This window comes from Lissotriton helveticus, chromosome 11, assembly GCF_964261635.1.
Source record: "Lissotriton helveticus chromosome 11, aLisHel1.1, whole genome shotgun sequence".
NCBI classification, from domain to species: Eukaryota; Metazoa; Chordata; class Amphibia; order Caudata; family Salamandridae; genus Lissotriton; species Lissotriton helveticus.
The window spans coordinates 440,462,196-440,482,859 of NC_136072.1; the positions used below are offsets into that span (position 1 = coordinate 440,462,196).

The 20,664-nt window shown below is 45.2% G+C and overlaps 1 protein-coding gene across 1 annotated transcript in view; it reads right to left on the reverse strand.

Annotated features, from left to right (window-relative positions):
- The window catches only part of LOC144790816 (guanylate cyclase soluble subunit beta-2-like), a 449,936-nt gene that overhangs the window by 134,074 nt on the left and 295,198 nt on the right, over nt 1–20,664 (reverse strand). The window contains exon 9 of the mRNA XM_078665492.1: nt 19,919–20,135. Coding sequence (XP_078521618.1) covers nt 19,919–20,135 — 217 coding nt within the window. The remainder of the gene's footprint in view (nt 1–19,918; nt 20,136–20,664) is intronic.

Below are 20,664 nucleotides of genomic sequence, written 5' to 3' on the forward strand. Positions count from 1 at the left end.
ATTACAAGGTTACTGTGTCAAGGACTTTTGACACTATGTTGCCTTCTGTTCTGCCTCGTGGAGGAAGTGCCTAATTTCTCACTGAAAGAAGGGCCCTTTAAAAGAAAGATTGTGATTTTGGTGTCTGAAGGGTCAGCCCTGGCAAGACAGATGCAATGAGAGGAAGCTTCCCCCTAGGAGATAAGTGCCATCTGTGTAATTACACTGCAGGTGTTCTGCAGGCAGGATATGTTCAAGGCAGACCTGAATTTCCCAGTATATCAAGATGCTCTCTATAGATACTGGCATGAGAAATGTAGAACAATTCCCAACCGTCATCTCTATGCATCACTTTCTCTCTGTACATATATTTTTCGAATCATTTGTATCAAAGCTCAATATGTTTTGTATTCTCAAATCTGCTGAATAGCCCAATGAAATATATTTGTTCAATGCCCCTGCAGCCGTAGTACTTTAGCCTTTCTTCTGTGTCGATTAGACTAACACAATCTTTATCGGATTTGATAAAAAAAACTTCCAATCATTAATTTATCCCGGCAATGGGGACTAACATGCAGCTCAACACATCAAAATCTGCATGTTCTTGAAATTATCATGTATTTTACCCCTGATAAATTTCAACAGGTATGACCTGTCCAAATTTGTTGGGGGAAAAGTATGGGAGTGCAGTGTTAGTCACGAAATACTAAATGCAATGTGTGGTAACAGAAGTTACGGCACATATTGCAGTTAACTAGGCCACTCTTAATGGGGACCGTAGGTCTGTACCCTCAAAACCAGGATAAAAAAAGACACCACTAGTTGTTTTTAGTTTATTTTTTAATGATGAGGTGGACCACTTAATGAAGGTCCATCTCGAAGTCCTAAAATCGCCGGTAATAAGGTCCCGAACCTCCTGTTTTCAGATGATGCTATTCTGTTAGCCAAATCGGAAAATGCCACGCATAGACTGCTAGAGAAATGTGTAAGTTGCTGTGATAAAAAGGACTTAATCACAGCAGCAGCACCTCCGCTATACCGAAGGAGCTTCACCCTACCTGCCAGCAGCCGAAAAAATTAAAAATGAAACTATAATAAACCATTGTTTATTATCGTTTTGTTTTTGTCTTGGAGCCAAGGCTTGGGGTGGGGCCAGGATAATGACAGGCTGGAGGTGGACTGTTGATATATAAAGAGATCGGGAAAGTGTCAATTGCTTTGTTCAATGAAATCAATGCATCCAGAACATTCAATTTTTGTGAAGGACATTTACAATTTTTAGAAAGGTTCACCATCACAATTTAGAGAACCAATTCCTAATGCTTGAGCACACCACAATGACAATTATTTTTTGGTAAAAAAATGTCACGTTGTATTAAATGAATATTATATACACGAATTAATGAACATGGCTGTCCATCAAATAATGGAATGAGTAGCTAGTCGGATACAGACTGAATAGGTTACGTCTCTCCTTCTCCAACCTAATGATCGCCCATTGGCGGCGTTAACTAATTCCCCTGAACAATTGAATTTCCGTCTCCGACCGGCTGGTGGAGATTACATGAATTTCTTCATTCTTTCAGACAACTGTCAGGTGTGGGTCTCCTTGTGCGACATTCAAATCGGATCCTGCACGATTCTCTCCATAGGATCCACATCATTAATTACGGCTGTCAATCTTTGCTCATTTACCCCCTGTCCTGATGCATGACCCGCCTTTGATGCATAATAGGCTGCACTTATCCCTAGGGTCGTTACGTCGACGTTGCAGTTATACTAGTCCACCCAGTTTCTCAGGCCCCCACACAAAGTCATTCCTTGGGCTTGTATTCATGCATTGAGAAGATTGGACAGTACAACATTACTGCTTTTATGTGTTACCTTTTTGTATAATTTATGTATAGCACTATTTTCACCTATAACCACAAAGTCACTTTTGCACTTTTAATCACTTTATTAGCCTGCATTCCATTGTTTGATGGACAGCCATGTTCATTAATTCATGTATACAATATTCATTTAATACAAAGTGTAATTATTTGACCAAAAAATAATTGTCCTTGTGGTGTGTTCAAGAACTAGGAATTGGTTCTCTAAATTGTGACGGTGAACCTTTCTAAAAATTGTGAATGTCCTTCACAAAAATTAAATGTTGTGGATGCATTGATTTCATCGAAGAAAGCAATTGACACTTTCCCGACAGAACCATCTCTTTATATATCAAATATACCCAGGTTCTGAGGGGCACAGGGTCACCCCATTTTGTCTAATGGAGGTGGAGTGTTGGGCACTTCTATTCAGTGCGCATGGCGATCTGGCTGGCAGTCTCAGGCCAGCCAAACCGTCATGCACACTGAAGCTCTCTCCAACCCCAGCTGCATTGCTGGGTTGGGGAGAACAGGTACAGGCTCGCAGCCTACCTGGCAGTGCAAATCATTGGTGCTCAGGGCAATCCTGACACTGCTTTCAGCAGCATGAAAGCAGCATCAGGATTGGCTGCAGTGCACTCTGGGAGCCTGTGCCTGGAGAAAAGAGGGGCACGATGTGGCGACCAGGTAAGTGTCTTTTTAAAAAAAAAAATGTGTCTCCTCATCCCCCGTTCCCCACCTCTCCCCCATTCTCCTCCTCCCCCACCCAACCACTCTGTCAACACGCAGACAGCTACTGCTTAATCATAAATAGTAGTAAAAGTCAGTCTATGCTATTGAACCGTTCCCTACTTTTTTTTTACAGCTTTATTTACGTTTTTAACATATAAAAACTGGTCGGTATTTTATTTGGAATTTTATATAGCGCGTAGTTACCCTCGGGCATCCCAGCGCTTGTCCAGGTAGCAACAATAACCACAGAACCAGATCAGTCACATCACATAGGAAATAGATGTGTTTTCAGAAGCTTCCGAAAACGAAGAGTGCAAGTCTCTAAGCGCCTCCTCAGCGGAAGCGCGTTCCAGATAGTGGCTGTGTGAGCCGAAAATCTTCTACCACCAGTACGGGCCTTATTAACCCTAGGAACCTGAAGCAGATGTTTCTGGTCGGAGCGCAAAGCTCTGTTGGCTTTATAAGGCACCACTAAATTCCTTAGGATCGAAGGTCCCTTCCCCTGGAGGATTCTATGTGCTGTGCAGAGAGCTTTGAATATAACCCTCTCCCGCACTGGAAGCCAGTGCAGTGTCTTCAGGGCGGGTTTAGCTGACTGCCTCCTTGGCACGTTCGTCAGCATCCTAGCCGCGGCATTTTGGACCCGCTGCAGCTTACTGAACGTTGCTTCAGGGGCGCCAAGGAAAATAGCATTGCAATAGTCGAGCCTTGAAATAATCAGCCCCTGAATAAGTAGCTTCCTCGATGTCAAAGGGAGGAGAGGCAAGACTTTACAAGCTGAACGGAGGAGCCCAAAACAGACCCCTGCCGTTTTCTTAGCCTGGGTCTTAAAAGAGAGGTCTTGCTCCAGCCAAACCCCCAAGCTCTTGATCTCCTGCTTAGGGCTGGGGAGCTCGCCCAGGCAGCTAGGCCAGATGGTCGAAGGGAGTGAGGGAGTCTTATGCCCTATCAGCATTATTTCGGTCTTAGAACCGTTTAATTTAAGCGCCGATTCGCACATCCAGGTGTGCACTTTGGCCATACATAGGCGCAGCGAGTCCGGGTTCTTCACCACTTGGGTAATGCGACCACCAGCTGCGTATCGTCAGCATAGCTGACGATTTTTATCCCAAATGGGGCCACCACATCCTCCAGGGGGGCCATATAAACATTAAACAATGTGGGGCTTAAAGAAGAGCCCTGTGGCACACCACACTGGAGGGGGATAGATGTTGACCGTTCGCTGCCTTCCCAGACTGGAAAGGTCCGGCCACACAGAAATGACCGAAGCCACTGCAGCGCCACTCCTGCAACCCCCACATTGGACAGCCGTTGGATCAACACTTGGTGGTTCACAGTGTCAAAAGCCGCACTGAGGTCCAGGAGGATCACTACCACTGACCCTCCTGAATCCAAAATGCTCCTGGCTTCCTCAACGACTGCCAATAGGGCGGTGTCTGTGCCCTGCCCTGGCCGAAAACCCGTTTGTGACTCTCGTAACAGACCGTTGGACTCCGGAAAGTCTGACAATCGGTGATTAACCAGTCTTTCTGCAATCTTACCAAGTCCCGGCAGCAGAGAGATAGGCCTGAAGTTTGCCAAATCCGATGAATCCAGATTAGGTTTCTTCAGGAGATTCTTTACCACTGCTCTTTTCCAGCTCGGCGGCACCACACCCTGGGCAAGGGATGTATTAATTAAATTGGTAACAGGGACCGCAATAACAGATGCCGCCTGTTTCAGAAACCTCATAGGGGCAGGATCCCCAGGAGAACCACTCTTCATGGACCCCAACTCCTTCATGACTTCTGCCACAGATATTGGACCAAAAGTGTCCAATAGGACACGATCTCCTCCTACCTGACTACCCATGTCTGCACTCTGAGCAACCTGAGGCAGAGCGCTTATAATGTTCTCTATTTTCAAGTGGAAGTACTCCGCCAACTCCCTGCACTTCTCAGCTGGGCTATCATGGGTCAGCGGGGGCTCAGGAATTTTGAGGAGCTCCTTTACCACTTTAAAAGTCTCTCTAGGAGAGTTGGAGGAGCTTTTTATTCTTTCCTCGAGAAATTGGGCCTTAGCACAGCGAAGAGCGTTTTTATATGCTCTAATTGCTGCGCGATATTCCTCCCGACTAACCACCCCCCAATCTTTCCTCCAAGTCTCCAACTTCTTACATCCTTTCCTAAGGATTCGCAGTTCCGGCGAATACCATGGAGCAGAACCCATTCTCTTTCCCCTCTTTGCCACTCTCTTTTTCGGGAGGATGGCATCCAGGGAATTGGTCACCCACAGATCAAAATCCGCATCAGTCACTACCGGGTCCGAGGCTAGGAGAGGACACGAGTCCTCAAGTTTGGCGATCCAGTTATCCACTGATAACCTGGACCAGGCTCTTTCCAAGGTATAAACCCTTGGAGAAGGGGCAGTTCTTGGATCAACTTGCAAGATTACCGGGACCAAGAAATGGTCTGACCAGGGTAGAGGGCAAGCGGGCAGGGCCCTATGGTACGGGATATTCAAGAAGATGGGATCGAGGAGGTGACCCTTGGTATGCGAGGCTCCTGGGTTGCTTAAACTAAGATTATATGCATTTAAATCACACTGCAGATCAACAGCCACTAAATCTGCCGGGTCATTGAAATGGAGATTCAGGTCCCCTAACACCATGAAATTAGTCGTGGAGGAGGCCAGCAGCGTGACTGTGTCCATTAGGGAGCTAGCAAAGCTGCCCATGCCCCCTGGAGGTCGGTATATCAGAACGCCTGACACTGTTACCATAGGGGACGTCTGCAGTGAGAACTGGCAGCTCTCACAGTCCTGAACATCACTATTCTGGGCCCTGCACACAAACATGTCTCTATATATAATAGCAATACCGCCCCCACGCCCCACAGGTCTATCCAGGTGGTATATTAGAAAACCTGGGGGGAGGGCACGAACTATGTCTGCACCAGAACTGGCTGTAATCCAAGTTTCCATCAGAAACAGGATGTCCAGATCGTGGTCTTGTATCAAGAAGTTGATTTCGAGAGCATGGCACGGGAGGGATCTACAATTCAGCAGGGCCATTGACAGAGCGTTCTTTCCCTTGTCAGGTTGGATCAGCTGACATGTCCTACACGCAGAGAAAGGTTTAGATCCTTTATAGATGTACTTACACGATACATTTTTAGGAGCGCGCAGCGACATGATGTCCTCCCGAGAGTATGTTATCCGCATTTCTGGAGTTTGAACCAAGAGTCCTGGCCCTAGGCCCGTCTGGGCCCGGACGGGCACAGACGGGCTGGACTCTGGCGTGACTCCGGCGGTGATCCGGCGTTCCCGCTGCGCGTGACCGCTGCGCGTCAGCATGACCTCCTTAAGAGGAGGTCGAGTGTCCTTGGGCGCTAGAACGTGCAACTACACGCCCGGCGTCCTTCCCTCACTCAATATGGCCGCCAAAATATAGAGAGGCAGCGACAAGGGACCCGCAAAGCGCAGTAAGTTCAACTATTATGGTGCCAGTATGAGGGGAGCAGCCTAAAAACAGGGAAGAAGGCAAATAAAAATAAAAGCAAATACAAAACGAGGAAGTTTAGAAAACGCCTAATACAAAGGCAAATAGCACCGCAATGCGCGCAATGCGCTGTGACCGCTCTGGTCACAGCGCATTGACCGTACTGGACTGCACGGTCAGAAAACAGTCTTCTACTTTAAAAAGACAATTTAAAGTGAATAGGGAGTAAATAGAGTGTTTGGCACAAATATGATTACCTGGGCATACAATTTGAAAGACAACTCAGGGGTGAGGAGCAAATAAATAACACGAGTACCACTGTAATGCAAAGCTTCAGCAGGGCTATGTTTGGATTTAAAAAACACGGGTGTGCAGTCAGTCCTTAAGTAAAATGCTCCATATTTACAAGCAGAAACCAGTGGCCGCTGTAAAGGAGCAGAGTAATAGGGGTATCACAATTTGAATGACAGCAAGTGGGAGTAAACAACTTCTTAATGTCCTTGCTAAAGTTGGGACCAGGTACTCTGTTACTAGATCTCTATTTGGGGCTATGTATCACCGCTATTTCTGATCTGGCTGCATTCAGACCGGTGTTGTACAGAATGCGGTTACCTAGAAACCCACATGCAGCAATGTAATCCAAATCGGTGGTAAACTATGGAGGTTTGGATGGAAGTACCCGATTGGCACATAATAAGACATTTATAACAGCTTTGCAGCTAGGGAACCGGATCCCAGAATATTTGGTGCAGATACCACAGAAATTATTACGCAAAGATATTGATGTCTCAAGCTAGAGGAAAATAGTTCTAGTAGGAGAGCAGGTAGCCTACTGCCAGGGTATCCTACATATGAGGTTGAAATGGGATTCAATCACGTTTAGGATCTAATAAATCCCGAAAAGAAACGCACCTCACACATCAAGTTTAACACTAGGACCCTCCGAACCAGCGGATAACTAGTAGGATGTGGATGGCTCCAAGAAGGAAGAACACAAGAAGGAAGAACATACTGAGATTGCACCACTGGTCGGAAGAGATAATGAGGCACCTTCTGCTATTTTGTACAAAGACTGATAAAGTTCGCCAATGAAGGTTACTTCTCTTGGCTAAGTCGTATCGGGTCAACGGCGGATGATCTATCACTCAGTCATAGGACAGATGATCAAATAGTCATTTTCTCTATGGCTACTTCAAATCAAATCAAATCGTCTTTATTCGGTTTCCACTTATAAAAAACCATAAAAGTACAAAATACAGCGAATATTTAAAAAAAAGACATTGAATTCATTCGAAAACTAAAATCATTCTTAAAAAGAAACATATCGGTGAGTAAAATACTTTTTTAGGCGAGAAGGTCATTATTATTTTGTAAGTTCGAATGATGCTTAAGACATACTTTTAGATACTGTGCCACCGATTTTGTCATTAAGTTGTTTTCTAAAAATTGTAGTGCCAGGTAGGCAGGGCGGCATCTATGAATTTTCATTGCTTTCAGTATAGGTAATATCCACCTTCTGCGCAGTGGCTCATAAAATTTGCAGAAGAAAAGGACATGAATTGTGGACTGTGAAGATGTTAAATCACAGGGGCATACTGATGCAGTTTGTGTCCAAACGTTCTGGGTAGGGAATAAAACCAAATAGTGATACAGATTAAACCTAAAACGAGTGAGAAGTAATTTTTCAAATTGTGACAAATCGTATTGCAAATATGGTTGGATGGTTGGGACCAACTGTATTAATAGGCAATGTTGAACTGTTGGCTTTCCTATTTCATTCAGTGTTCGAAGTTGGGATAGGTGCGATAGACAGAGGGTTTTTAGTTCCTTTTTTGTTATGTCTGTTACTGAGAGTGGTTCGTCAAAGAATCTTTGGAGACCAATATCTGAGAGGAAAGATTTTACATAACCCAGCCATCTTATTTTTGTCATGTTTTCTAGTTTCATGCAGTCCTGGATTATTGCTCTTGTAAGCTGACACTCTTCCGTAACCCAGATTCTGCGCCATAACATGATGGGCTGGATCTTAATAATATCAGAAATGTGGTCCATCCCAAGTTCCAGATGGCATCCAAATGTAGTTGTGCTCTTTGGAACGGCCAGTAAAAATGTTAAAAAGGAATTTTCGACTATCTGTAGTTGATCGACGTTTGTTGTTCCCCAGACTCCTGCTCCGAAGGTGGCTGTGCTTATGCATTTTGCATTATAGATCTTTATCATCTCCGAGGGAGGTCTTTTACCCAGTCGAAGAGAGAAAGCTTTTAGGGCGCCAACTGTTTTTATCAGGGATAATCTTCGAGAAGTAAGTGCTTCTTTCCAGTTAAACGCCTCATCAATAGTGATGCTTAGGTAAGGGTACATTTTAGTTCTTTCAAGGGGGAAGCTGTCCACATAGATTTTCTTCACTTTTTTTCCCTTAATACCGGCATGCATCACAAAGGTTTTCTTTATGTTCACTTTTAAGTTTAGATTGGTCATAAAAGAACAGTAGTTATTTAGTGCCCTTTGGAGCTGGACCGGAGTTTGTGCGAGGATTACCGCATCGTCTGCATATAATAATGCGGGAATTTGCCGACGGCCAGCTTCTGGGAGATCTTTTATACCCTGTAACATTGCAACTTCGAGACCGTTGGTGTAAAGCGTGAATAAGAAGGGGGCCAGCACGCACCCTTGTCTGACGCCCTTCTGTATTGGAAAGCTATTTGTTAATTGACCAGCTGTCCCAAATCGTACCTTTCCCTTAGCTCCCGAGTATAATTCACGCAGAAAGTCAATTATCGGTGATTCGATCCCCATTTGCAGCATTATTGACCAAAGTTTCGAGTGTTCCACACAGTCGAATGCTGCTGTGAGATCGACGTAAACCATGTGTAGACAAGATTTTTTTACTGTTACGTATTTACCAGCCAATAATGTTAGATTTAGAACTTGGTCCACGGTGCTCAGGCCAGCCCTGAACCCGTATTGTAAGTCTGAGAGTGCTCCGTGTTCTTTCGACCACTCCTGGAGTCGGTCGAGCAGTATTCTCCCTGCCATCTTTCCGACCGAGTCCAGGAGGGAGATGGGACGATAACAGGAGGGGTTGTCTCTGTTACCCTTTTTAAAAATGGGCACTAGGATCGATGTTGACCAAGAATCAGGAAGTTCGATATCCTTTGCTGCGTTTAATACTTTTGTTAGGAGGGGGGACCATAAGTCTGGTAAAAATTTATAAAGGTCCATGGGTACAGAATCTGGTCCTGGTGCTTTGCCATTTTTTGCAATATTTATGGCTTTCTCTATTTCGTTGTTGGTAAACTGTATTTGTATTGGGTATTTCACCGGTGGGAGAGGGACAGGCAAAGTTGACGAAATTGAATCTCCGGAGTTGACCACTCCGAAGACCCCTGAAAAATGTTGCACCCAGTCCTCCGCTGTTATGGCTACGTCCAAAGAAGGACCATCTTTGTTTTCTGTTAAAAATGGACTCTTGACTATTTTCCAAAAAGCTGTGTTGTCTTTCAAGGTACTGCTGTTTAACAGTTGGGTCCAGAGATTTATTTGTAGGTCCTTTTTTCTTTGTTTAATTGCCTGTGTGTAAAGTTTCCTTAATTTAATTACCTCATCTCTGTTTCTTTCTTTTTTTCCTAGGGCTTTCTTTAGATCAGAATAAGCCTTTGTGCAATTAGTGTTAAACCATCCTTTTCTTGGTGCTTTATTTTGTTTACTGGGTTTGGTTAGTTCATTGCTTATGGTTTTCACTATTACGTTATAACTGTTCATGATCTCAATGGGAGTTGACAAAGTATCCAAACATTTATCAATTTCTTTCCTACATGTTTTAATAATTCTTGCGGTAGTGAATTCGTGGTCCAAGTTGCCCCACTTGAGAGTGTAGCCATTTAATCTGTCTAATGTTAGAGCTTCCTGGTGGAGCAGGCCAGGATGGGCCTTAATCGTGTTGTTTCGGTGGTCGGGTTCTAGATACGTCAATCTAAGTGGAAAATGATCGCTAAGTGCGTTGTTATCCACTTCTAAGGACTTTATTCGTGTGGCTTTGTTGTTAGAGACTAATATATAGTCTATCAACGTTTCAGCACCTCTTCCATGAAAGGTAGGAAAGAATTGGGTTGTGGGATTCTTTATCATATTCGCGAAGCCTATGTCTAGCTCAAACATAATGGCCTGCATGTTGATGCCTTCCACCGTGTGGGCAAAGTGTGTTAATGAATTTTCTTGTTCGTCTATGATCCCGCAGGTGGAGGTGTTGCTTCTATCACATATATGGAGGTTGAAGTCTCCTCCCCAGATCAGTGAATGTGAAATTTTAGCATATTTTATTTTCAGGTCATTTACTGTGTCGGAGATTTGACTTAAAACTTTGGACAGCTCCGTCGGTGTCATGTTATTATAAAAGTTTATAATGGTGTAGACCTCTTGATTAGTACCTTTGATGTTAATGATCTGATAATTGTGATGAAGTAATGCGGGCGTTGTTTCGCAATACGGCCAGAGGTTAGAGATATATGTAGTCAGGCCGCCTTTGCTTCTCCCTGAGTTTGTTTTTATTGCTTGGGAAAAGTAAGTTCTAAATCCCACGAGGTGAATTGAGTCGTTAAGCCATGTCTCTTGAAGACAGATTGGATCGTTTGAATTGACCAGTTCTAAGTAGCTTTTTTCAAGATATTTAGTTGCTAGTCCCGCCACGTTCCAGAATAACATCTTCCTGTTACGGTTTTTACTAATATTGACTGATGGCTTTGACTGGACAGTGGTTAATTCTTCTGATGGTATAGAGGGAGAGTCAAGATTCGAGAATGAGGCATTTGTTTGCTTGTTTATAACAGATTCTGACGGACTCACAGATCTAACATATTCCTTTGGTTGATGTTGAGACTCTTGTTTCCGCGTTGCCACTGTTTGGGTTTTTGTATTTTCTATGAGTACGTATGATCTCTGTTTTCGTATGCTAGAAGGCTTATTGGACATCTTGCTCTTAGGATGGTTAACTGGAGAGTTTGTATAGACTCTAGTGGTTAGCGGAGAGGTCAAGTTGTAGCTCTGTGATAATGGTCAGTCTACCATGTCTAGGCAGCTGTAACTGTTGAAGGTTGGTACTGTAACTGTTGAAGGTTGGTAGATAATGAGGCACCTTCTGCTATTTTGTACAAAGACTGATAAAGTTCGCCAATGAAGGTTACTTCTCTTGGCTAAGTCGTATCGGGTTGACGGCGGATGATCTATCACTCAGTCATAGGACAGATGATCAAATAGTCATTTTCTCTATGGCTACTTATATTTGAGCAGTGTGGACACCTATTAAGCATGGGAAGGGATTCTAGATGAGATCAAATGAATTGCATGTTTTAATTTTATAATTAAGTTTTATTGATGTAAAATAAATATTTATGCTATGTACTTGATGATTTTTAATAATTACATTTTATATCGTAATATCGTGCTAATAAATAATAAAACAAAACAAAAAAGGAAAGGCGCGCCATTTTTTTCCAATGCATTCTATATATTGGTTTACAACCATGCTACTCTGCATTATTTGACCTTTTTAAGTCTATATTGTGTATTGTAATCTTTCCGTGTGGTAAGATTGGAATCACCTTTCTATGTTTATGTCGAACAGCGACTGGTCTTTTTTTCTGTTGATGCTGGGCATTATTTAAATAGAGGCTCGTCTGGTGACCTTGCACCGAATCCACCATCAGTTTCAAGGGTGGGGCGTGGGCCTACAACACCATCAAACTGACTGATAATCTCAGAAAGCAATCCGTTCCTTCTAAGCCTTCAAAAACAAGCACTGGCAAAGGCAGTTGGTCACGCTTACATTTGCTAACACTTGCAATCACAGTCGTGCACAGATGCCCACTCTTGCATTCATGTGTTAGCCAATTCCAGCTACACCTGTTGGCTTTGACAATGCTCGTTGATTTCTGAAAAAGATTTTCCCTCGGTCCAAATACACTGACATTGGGGAGTATACAGGTGAGTTCATTCAGAAAAATAATAGTGATAGTCGAAGGGACATAGATCCCTCACAGCATCCCAGAAAGCAGCACCGACAATCTTTGGCCTAACAACGGCCTTGTACATTTTTACAATTATCTTTACCGAAAACCAGAGTCTGCAGTACACTAAAAACAGTTTATATATATTAAACAGAAACATTCTTTGGGTAAGACTACAGAGCTCGCTTTTCGTAAAGTGTATCTACATAGTGACATATGGCAATAAGGCAAAGGTGCACACTCGGAACAAACATAGGCAAACATATAGGCTGAACAACACTATTCTACAAAGTGATAACAGTCATACACTCCACCAAATATAAAGGCAAATGTAAATGCAAAAGCACACAAATAGAGGAGTGAATAATGATTCAAACATACAGTTAGATGCACCATGGATGGATGGGTGGATGGGTGGATGGATGGATGGATGGACAGACGGTCGAATGGACAAACGGACAGACGCATGGTGACAAGGATAATGGATGACCAAATGGATTGATTGAGGAACACTTATGGATGGAGGACAGCTGCATAGATTTTTGAACTGATGCAATTCGTGCATTTATGTTTTTTATCTTGTTTGCAATCTGGCATTTTTCCAGTTGCTGATTGCAACTGCTCTAATATTTTTTTATTGCAACTAGTGGATAGGGCAGTAAATATGGCAACCCACACTATGTGTCTCATTACAAGGAAATAACTGTCTGCCTTTTCTGCTGACTAGATTCTGAATTTTCTTTGTTGAAGAAAACTAACAGATTTCAAACAAGTTTATGTGTTTGTTTTTAATTAATTACTCCTCTTTCAAACCTAGAAGACATTTTTGCGGTTTCTTTTTGTGAGTGCATGAAATGCAGCTACAGTCATCACCATCAAGCTTTACTGATATAAATTATACTTTCAATTGATAAAATGACATGTTCCGATTTTCTTTCGCACAGGATAGAATACTTCATCACTTCTTTTTTCTTTATCATATCCATCTTTAAATTTTTGCAAAACTAACAACACAAAATCACCCCCACTTCTCTTAGCCCCACTACAGCTAATACGATGTTAGGCATCCACGAATTATGCATCCACTTTGTATCTCGCATAGTTCCTGAAGGATACATTTAATCTGCATGGTGGCTTATCATCACGAGACATTTTCCGTATCAATAAATGTGTCACATTTTTTATCGTTAATTTAGGATGCTCTCTATTTACCTTTTGTTTATTTTGCTTGTACATCTGAATTATCGGACATGTTTTCTTTATAGGGAGTGTATGCCATTTTATAATGAACCTGCATTATATAAAACCATGAGAATAAAATAAATTATAAATGAGGTATATCAAGAGAGCTGAGCCTGAAGTAGAATCTTTTAACATGTTCTGATAATGCTTGCCATAAGGGACCAATAAATGGATGAAGATTTTAGCTCACCCTGTAAAAAGACCAAAGACCTCATAAAAAAGCGTTCTCGCTCTTAGACATCAAGGTTTGCAAAAAGTGCCCTGCCGCTCTCGGATCGCGTCATATCACATGGATGTAGAACAAAATTGATCTCCAGAAGTTAGGAATATCAGGCCTACTAGGGCTCGCCTCGAATTTAAGATCTATACTCGTGCCAAAGCACGACTGTTCCAGGTCAGTGGTTTCAAAAGATAATGTTCACACAGTGATTGTGTTGGCTCATGGCTCCTTTGCCTGACTTAACTAATCCAATACATGGAGCCTAAACCTTAAGGAATCAAAATGTCCAAATACGGGTAGAGTAGACTTTATCTCTTATAAATCAATCAATCAATCATAACATTTGTATAGCGCGCTACTCACCCGGAAGGGTCTCAAGGCGCTTGGGGGAAGGGGGGGCGCTACTGCTCGAACAGCCAGGTCTTGAGTTGTTTCCTGAAGGCGAGGTGGTCCTGGGTCAGCCGAAGGTGGATGGGGAGGGAGTTCCATGTCTTGGCCGCCAGGTAGGAGAAGGATCTGCCTCCGGCGGTGGCTCTTCGGATGCGTGGTACGGCGGCGAGGGCGAGGCTAGCGGATCGTAGCTGGCGGGTGGGCGTGTGGAAGGTCAGGCGGTCGTTGAGGTACTTGGGGCCCATGTTGTGGAGAGACTTGTGTGCGTGGGTGAGGAGCCTGAACGTGATCCTCTTGTTGACGGGGAGCCAGTGCAGATTCCTCAGGTGGCCGGAGATGTGGCTGCGTCGAGGGATGTCTAGGATGAGTCGGGCGGAGGCGTTCTGGATGCGTTGTAGTCTTTTCTGTAGCTTGGCTGTGGTTCCGGCGTAGAAGGTGTTTCCGTAGTCCAGCCGGCTGGTGACGAAGGCCTGGGTGACCGTCTTCCTGGTTTCGATCGGGATCCATCGGAAGATCTTGCGAAGCATGCGGAGGGTGTGAAAGCATGAAGAGGAGACGGCGTTGACTTGTCTGGTCATGGAGAGGGAGGAGTCCAGGATGAAGCCCAGGTTGCGTGCGTGGTCTGTCGGCTTGGGGGCGGTGCCCAGGGCTGGGGGCCACCAGGAGTCGTCCCAGGCGGAGGGTGATGGTCCAAGGATGAGGACTTCCGTCTTGTCTGAGTTCAGTTTCAAGCGGCTGTTCTTCATCCACTTGGCGACGTCTTTCATCCCTTCGTGGAGGCTGGTTCTGGCGGTGTCGGGGTCTCTGGTGAGGGAGAGGATCAGCTGGGTGTCGTCGGCGTCGGAGATGATGTTGAGGTTGTGTTGGCGTGTGATGGCTGCGAGAGGTCTCATGTAGACGTTGAAGAGGGTGGGGCTGAGTGATGATCCTTGCGGGACGCCGCAGATGACTTCGGTGGCCTCGGAGCGGAACGGGGGGAGGCGGACTCTCTGTGTTCTTCCAGCGAGGAACGAGATGATCCACTTCAGTGCCTTCTCTTGGATGCCGGTGTTGCTGAGGCGTTGGACTAGGGTGCGGTGGCAGACGGTATCGAACGCGGCAGAGAGGTCCAGGAGGATGAGTGCCGCTGTTTCCCCGTTGTCGAGAAGGGCTCGGATGTCGTCGGTGGCTGCGATGAGGGCGGTCTCGGTGCTGTGGTTGGCTCTGAAACCGGACTGCAAGGGGTCGAGGGATCCATTCGTCTCGAGGAAGGCGGCAAGCTGTCTGTTGGCGATCTTCTCGATGACTTTTGCAGGAAAAGGGAGGAGCGAGATGGGGCGGAAGTTCTTGAAGTCGGTGGGGTCCGCTGTTGGTTTCTTCAGTAGGGCGCTGAGCTCGGCATGCTTCCAGCTCTCCGGGAAGGTGGCGGTGTCGAAGGAGGTTTTGATGACGTCTCGGAGTTGGGGTCCGATGGTGGAGTCGGCCTTGTTGAAGACGTGGTGGGGGCAGGGGTCAGTCGGAGATCCGGAGTGGATGGTGTTCATCGTGCGGGCTGTGTCTTCGGTGGTCACTGCGGTCCAGGTGCGAAGGGTGGCAGTGGGGTGCATTGGTTCGACGGTTGGGTGCGGGGATGGTATGTCGAAGCTGTTGTGGATGTCGGCAATCTTGCGGTGGAAGAACGAGGCGAGGGAGTCGCAGAGATCTTGTGAGGGGGTGATGTCGTTGTAGCCGGTGCTGGGGTCGGAGAACTCCTTGACGATGCTGAAGAGTTCCTTGCTGTCGTGGGCGTTGTTGTCCAGTCGATCCTTCAGTGATTTCTTCTTGGTGGTGCAGATGAGCTGGTGGTGCTTTCGGGTCGCGTGTTTGAGGGCGGTCATGTTGTCTGTGGTTCGGTTGAGGAGCCAGGCTTTCTCGAGGGTGCGGCAGGTGTTCTTGGAGTCCTTGAGTTCGTCGGTGAACCAGGGGGCCTTCTTGCTTCTGGGTTTGCAGGGAGGGTTCTTCAGTGGTGCGAGGTCGTCGGCGCAGGCGGTCAGCCACTGCGTGAAGTTGCGGGCTGCTTCGTTGGGGTCCGGTGTGCTGGCAGGTGGGTTCTGGCTGAGTGAGGCGGTGAGCTGGTCGGCGGTGATCTTGCTCCAGCTTCTGTGGGGAGCCTGTTGCGGGTGGTGGTGGATGGTGGTTTTTCTGAAGCTGAAGTGGACGCAGCTGTGGTCGGTCCAGTGAAGTCCGTGGAGTGGCTGAAGGCGATGTGCTTGCTGGATGAGAATACGGGGTCAAGCGTGTGGCCGGCGTAGTGGATGGGGGTGTTGACCAGTTGCTTGAGTCCGAGGTTGGCGAGGTTGTCCAGCAGGGTGACGGTGTTGCGGTCCTTGTTGTTCTCCAGGTGGAAGTTAAGGTCTCCTAGGAGGATGTAGTCCGCGGAGGGGAGGGCGTGCAGGCTGATGAAGTCCGTGATGTCTTCGCTGAATAGTGTGCGTGGTCCCGGGGTCTGTAGATGAGGGTGCCTCTGAGGGTCGTGTTTGGGTCGGTGTGAATCTGGAAGTGGAGGTGTTCGGCGGCGGTGAAGGTGTCGTCGGCGTCGGTCGTGATGCGGATGGTGTTCTTGTGGACGATGGCGATGCCTCCTCCGGTCTGGTTGACGCGGTCCCTCCTGATGATCTTGTATCCATCCGGGATGGCAATGGCGATGTCGGGGGCTGAGGAGGCGTTCATCGATGTTTCAGTGAGGAAGGCGACGTCTGGAGATGTTGTGTCGAGTAGGTTCCAGAGTTCGACGGCGTGTCTGTGGACGGAGCGGGTGTTGAGCAAGATGCACTTGAGGTCGCTGCTGGGGTTTGGCGTGGCGGGCGCGGTGCATGTTTGGAGGCAGGTGAACTTGCAGGTTGTGCAGGTGAAGGGTCCGTGGAAGCGTTTCGGGGTGGCCCGGCAGCAGGCGGGGTTCCGGCCGGCATTGAGTGCGTTGAGGGCGGCGGTGTCGTAGGTCTGTCGGGTCGTCTTGCGTCGGTGGGGGCCAGGGGTCCTGGCGCTGGGCACGGTCCAGGCGCTGACGGCGCAGACGGGCTTACCTTTGGCGCGCCTTCGGCGCGCTCGCTGCGCGTTCGCGCGGTTGCCATATATGGCGAAGTGGGAGGGAGGGAGGGAGGAGCAGCTGGGAGGCGGGAGCGGGGAGGGCACAGAAGGAAAAGGGGGCGTGGCCGCTAGCACGGCGGCGGGAAGCGGGGAGCGGGGCGGGCAGACACAGGGGCAGAGAGACAGTAAACAGCACAGCACAGGCAATGACAATAATCAAGACAGCAGATGGGGAACACAAACAAAATGTGGAATACCAAGATGCAGGGAAATAAAAAGGAGACAAAATACTCGGCAGAACACATAATACGGCGGGGGGGCGAGGCAGGCTCAGCGAGGCTGCGGGCAGCAGCAGGGCGAGTTGCACACGCAGCAGCTGGTGGCCGTGCGGCGCGGGGGTGTCCAGTAGTAGTGGTGAATACATCACACCTCCTTTTGAGATAAAGTATTAGTGGGTTAGTAGATATCATCCAAGAGTGGGGTCAATGGTTCTATACCTATATATCTGCACACCCTACTACCAAAGGTGCCTCTAGGTAGTGGATCCAAGGCCACAGCACATACAATGGCCACAAAGAGATGTCAAAGCACTTAGTAAATGGTCCAATCAACAGTTGAATATGTAACGTCCAAAGTGCAGTTTGGTAGTCCAGTAAGAAATCCAATCTGTTGAATCCAAATATCTTTATTATGTGCAATTTGAAATCTTCAACAACATAGGCTATGTGATGTCATGAGGCACAGCCAACACGTTTTTCATCACACAAGTGACTTCTTCAAGACTCTCTCTAAAATTAATTTGACATAATTGGTCGGTGGAAAACAGGTTAGCTGGTTTTGAAATCCCAGTAAGAATCCAATAGAAGAGAAGTTTTTGTTATGAAGGGAACTGGTCAGTGGTAATGAATTAGTCGGTGTGCCAGAATCCCCGACTTTCAACGATTCAACATTTTACAAATGCTAAGTAACTGTGGTTATGTGACCTTACTTAGCCTTTACGGAGTGCTGTGATATCTCTTTGTAGATTTTATTATGTATTGATTGACAGTCATGCAAAATTCACTGACCACAAAATTCCTTATTTAGGCAAGACATTTGGAAAGTTTGGCATTTCCATTCAAATTCCCTCACACACTAAAATGTTAATTGAATATGGTGACTAATAAATTCGGTCTCTGACTACAGACATGCTTCGCAGTCAGAGGTTCTCCCAGGGGCTCGCGACTCCCACCCACAACCTCCAGGTCATTCACACCATAACATGGTTGGTGAATTTTGACAATGGAGTGAAGTGTTGAAGGTTTAGGGGGAAGTGCATACAGTTACATACTGAATCAATATAGGAGGTGGTGGGTAACACCACTGGTTTCACACAGCAACGCACGTGACATGCCCTATAGAAGTTCAACAGTGCATGTTGCCTCATTGACACGCCTCTGAGTGCATTGTACTTTTCAAGGAAATACTATGTGACATGTAAATAATTTGTGGTGTGGGCCTAAATACCCACAGCAAAATTAAGATATTAGTGATTACAAATAAAGTAATAATAGAAATAGTCAATTCAGACTAACAGTAATAATTTAACTTGTAACTTTAACAAATAGAAATTCTGGCTTCTAGACATTAGCAGAGGAAGAAACCATCTTCTGATATCCTGCCATCTGTCACTTGAAAAGCAATAATAAGATGGTGGTGGAGGAGGCTGGAATCATGCAGACGTGAAGGTGAATAATCAAACAGCTGCAATGTCAGGGTGGGGTGACAGTATTGATTCAGACTTGTTTAGAGGGGAGGGAGGATGGCGGTCCCCACTGGGTTACATCAGGCCCAGGCAAAAACCATGGTAACTGCTTGGCTTAGTAGTCATGTTTAGGAGCACTGAGGAGCTCTCAAAGCAATACATTAAACGTATTTTTTTCTGTATTTAAAGATAAATAATGTAATTGAAAGAAACTGTTTTCGATCTGTATCTATGCATAAAAATCTGTAAAATTTGAAACTGAGAAATATGTATAATCAGTGTGTCAGGAAGCAATTCAATTTTTGGCTTTATAGTTTTTGTTCTCAACATTAATTCAGTTGTCAAGCTTAGGTATTTATTTTGTCAAGCATAGTAATGGTTGTAAAATCAGTATAATGCATGGGTGCCTGCAATCCGTATGAAAACCCACCTCTAATTTCTTTATTACAGGACAATTATGATATTCTTAGTGGTCTGTGATAAAGGAATGTCATAACTCCTCAACTGTAATATCTAATTACAATTTACTTCTGGGGTCCTAACGCCTGCTGCCAGCAGCTAAGGGGAAAAACAGGATTAAAAATTCAAGCTGCATTTCCTTCTTCTGTTCTAATTTTCTAGATGAACAGTGATATGCGGAAAGGAGATGATTATTTTAGCACGCTTCAGGTAATGAAATAGAATCTCTCTGCATGTTTCTACTCTTTCTGAGGTACATCTGTTTTTTTAACCTAGTTGGATTAACTGATTTTAATATCATTTTGCGACAAATAACTGCTTTTTGGTGTGTTTCGCTTTGCACTACAGATTCAACTTTTATTCTTCATAGCTGTAAACATCTCTTTCATATGAAAAAACAATACATGACAAATGTAAGTGGTTTGTAGGCTATGGCCAGGTATTGAAAGGAATAAGGAACCTGCGCACATACAATATAAGGACCTTGCAAGTCCCTCGGAGTTCCATAACTTTATAAAGGAACTCAGTCTTCAGCATCATTCCACTTTATAGTCACAGATCTCCTCAGTGACTTTTAATATCCTGATAATGTACAGCAGGGGTACTTTATCCCATATATAATAATTAGTCACCACATGTTTACTAAAAAAACCTTTCATTAAATAATACCTAAGTTTGGGCAGTAATCAGAAGTAACAGACCTCATTCTTTTCATATTTATATCACAACGTTTAATATATCTCTGAACACACCCACCTCTTAGCTCTAACATTGGTTGATTTTTCCAAGACTCTGGCATCATTTCCCTCTTGGTGCGGAAAACAAACTGGCTGTTAATAAACTTGCGAACGCTGGAAATGGTGAATGTTACTTCTGGATGGACGATGTCGAAGTACTGGTCCAGACGGATGCCCATGGTCTGGACGCCAGGAACAATCCTCTGGATGCTCACTCCGGCTTGCTTCACCCTGAGCTTCGAGAGAAAAGAGGAGAGGATTACACAGGCTCTCTATCAGTGATGAAGGCAACAAACTGCATCACACATTTAATCCCTTCTGGGCAAGAGTTTGGGACTGGAGCAAAATAAATACATTGTTTTGTACTTATTGCATACGGAAAAAATGAATTAATTTCCAAAGTATATTTTGTTATACAACCAGATTATGAATTCTCCATTACCAGAAGCAGCCTAATATTTTAATGAGGAACAGACCGCTTTAGGGACTATATATTCTTTGGTTATATTTAATCTGTTACTTAAGGGAATGCTGCTTAGTTTGCTTACCTTGAGAGGACTGAAGATAGCCGCTATCAGGAGCGGGTGAGCGATTTAGTTGTTGGTATATAATGTGGCTAAAATAATGTTTCCAGCTGATATCTCCTTAATCCCCATGGAATGCAGAATGAGGATGCAGACTGAATTTTTCTGGGTCAAATTACAGATTAAATTCTCAATTCTATGCAGATTAACGCTCAAAGATGGTGCTGAATAGGATCGGGGG